Source organism: Olea europaea, unplaced genomic scaffold, assembly GCF_002742605.1.
Source record: "Olea europaea var. sylvestris unplaced genomic scaffold, O_europaea_v1 scaffold2715, whole genome shotgun sequence".
Lineage (NCBI taxonomy): Eukaryota > Viridiplantae > Streptophyta > Magnoliopsida > Lamiales > Oleaceae > Olea > Olea europaea.
Window position 1 is genome coordinate 3,682 of NW_019245560.1, and position 2,355 is coordinate 6,036.

The following is a 2,355-nucleotide window of genomic DNA, read 5'->3' on the forward strand; positions in this document are numbered from 1 at the left end:
CCACTGAAAGAGGTCACACCAACCAATCATAAGAGATTTTGTGTGAAAGATCTCATGTGGGATGCACCTCATGTGCCTAGAAGCTGTAGCATCTTGTATTGCTTCACCTCGTCCATGAGGTTTGACCTCTTCATGAGTCGACCTCTTTATGAGAGTTTGATGGGATTGCCATATAGGCAAAGTAACGTGGAGTGTGGACTTGAATTTGATCATCATGTGGCTGCCATGTGACCATTCTTGGAGCCCTGAAGGATGAGGTGTAATAAACATTATCCATGATATTGACATTCGCCTAGTTTCGTTCTATTATTTCCCTAACTTTTTTTCTCCAAAAACTACTAATCATGTTTACAGATTTCATTAGTATAAACGAAAATGCATGATCGTCATTGTTGAAGATGCTATACAATTTCACACTTCATTGCAAACACAAAGAAAGGAATTAGTAATCATGTTAGATTAATGATCGCAAAAGCAATGCATCTGTTAGTATTAGAAAAGTCAGATAACCAGTAAACAAATTGAAAGGAGACAGGAGTGTAGGGCAGCAGAAATGGAAATAAATGTCCGTTTCTAAGTTCTAACTACATATCAGCAAGTTTGTTTTGCAGAGTGAAGACAACCTACAATCAACAACCAAGATATGTTAGTAGTGGATGAACGTTTTTATAAATTAATACATCAATGGAATGACTTAGAGAGTGCTTATCACAAATGCCAGAATGTGTTTTGACTTCATGCAGGCAGGCAATCACAAAGATTAAGCCACATTCCTTCTTCTGTCAACAATAATAAACAGAATGAAAATTGAAAATAAGAAAAACAAACAAACAAATTTCTATTGGTTCACTCTCAAAGTGACAGCTACTTGTTACTGCAAGTTATTCTATAATAAAGACGAAAAGGACAAGGTTTTCCTCAAACCTTTCATTACAAGATCGACCCAAGCGTTTAGTATGATTAGGCTCTAAGCAGTGAAACAAGCAAGGATTCACAAAAAAATGCGCACATAACTGATGCTAAACTAGCAGCTATGACAATCACATTACAGAAAATGTAGAAACAAAACAATCATCCCAAATACATATCCTTGTAACCACCATAAGCTCCACCTTTACTATATAATTTACTCAGTTTTTCCAACTAATATAAGATTTACGAAGACAATAAATGAATAAATAGAACACCAGGCAGGAAGATCAGATTTCTCCTGATCAATGTATAATCTTTTTGGTAAATAAAATTTTACCTCAATTAGGAACTAACAACCACTATTTCCTTTAGCAAGTGCAATCTTCTGAAGCCTAATTTGCTCTCTAAACTTTGCTATAAACTCACCAGCTTTCCTGTCAACTTCACTTCCTCCTAGTTCTGAATTATCGTCAAGGAAAGTTCTAGCATCCTCTGAATCTGAGCTTATGTCAAACTCACTTCCCGAACCTTCTTGACTCTCTACTTCATTAGGGTCATCAAAGTCTCGTGTTCCTCCTTTCTGATACTTGGAAGCAACCCACTCTACCTCACTAGGATCATCGAAGTCTAGTATTCCTCCTTTCTGATATTTAGGAGCAACCCTCTTGTTTATGTCCCATTGTTGAGTTTGGACCTCTGAACAGATTGCCGGTGATGAGCTGGAGTAAGGGAGTGACGAGTTTGGTGCAGGGCACCCACCATTAAAATCTTGGTTTCCAGTGTTGATTAATGGGTCTTCAAGCTCTTCTATTTTGCCCCCTTTTTTCACCATTGTATCCAGTTCAAATTTGTAATGCGTAATTTCAACCTTGTCGTCTATTTGACTTGAAGGTTTCTCCCTTTTCATTTCATCCACAACATATCCACTATTTCTGATTGTTCTAACAGATTTTGCCCTTGATAAAACTTTTGATAATTTTACATCAGAGACCAAAGAATCGATATTTTCTCTTCCTTTCCTTAATGTGTCCTCTTTTCCACAATCCATCAAAGTCTTGTCATAATTTCTCAGCATATTCATCTCCGAAGAAGAACCAATGCTAAATGGGCGAGTCTTCGAACTAGTTCCAGATGCTTCAGCATTTATAGCTCTGGATCGGGAACCTGAAACAGGTAACAGCTTAAGACCCTTCTTCCTCTCCACATTTTCCACGTATGATCTAGGCACTTCTGGAGTAGAACACAATGTGGAATCTCCAAATGAACCAAATTCGATATGCCCAAACTCAGATTCTCCAACTGAGAGAGGCCTAGAACGCGTAACAGGCTCAAGCTTACTCATTTCTTCTCTCATTTCCATTCTTTGAGACCTTGAGCGCCAGGGGATTGACGGTGGTTGTCCAGCAGCTGCTGCAAACTTCTTCTCCAAATTTTGGGGCACAA

At 38.2% G+C, this 2,355-nt stretch overlaps 1 protein-coding gene across 1 annotated transcript; it reads right to left on the minus strand.

The window, feature by feature from the left end:
• Positions 1-468: 468 nt before the first annotated feature.
• On the minus strand, positions 469-2,349 carry LOC111383554. The gene is made up of 2 exons (XM_023007670.1): positions 1,250-2,349; positions 469-623 (listed from the first exon to the last, which is right to left on the minus strand). Exon 1 carries the CDS (start codon positions 2,270-2,272, stop codon positions 1,262-1,264), a length of 1,011 nt encoding a protein of 336 aa, XP_022863438.1. The 5' UTR covers positions 2,273-2,349; the 3' UTR covers positions 469-623; positions 1,250-1,261.
• Between the last annotated feature and the right edge of the window lie 6 nt (positions 2,350-2,355).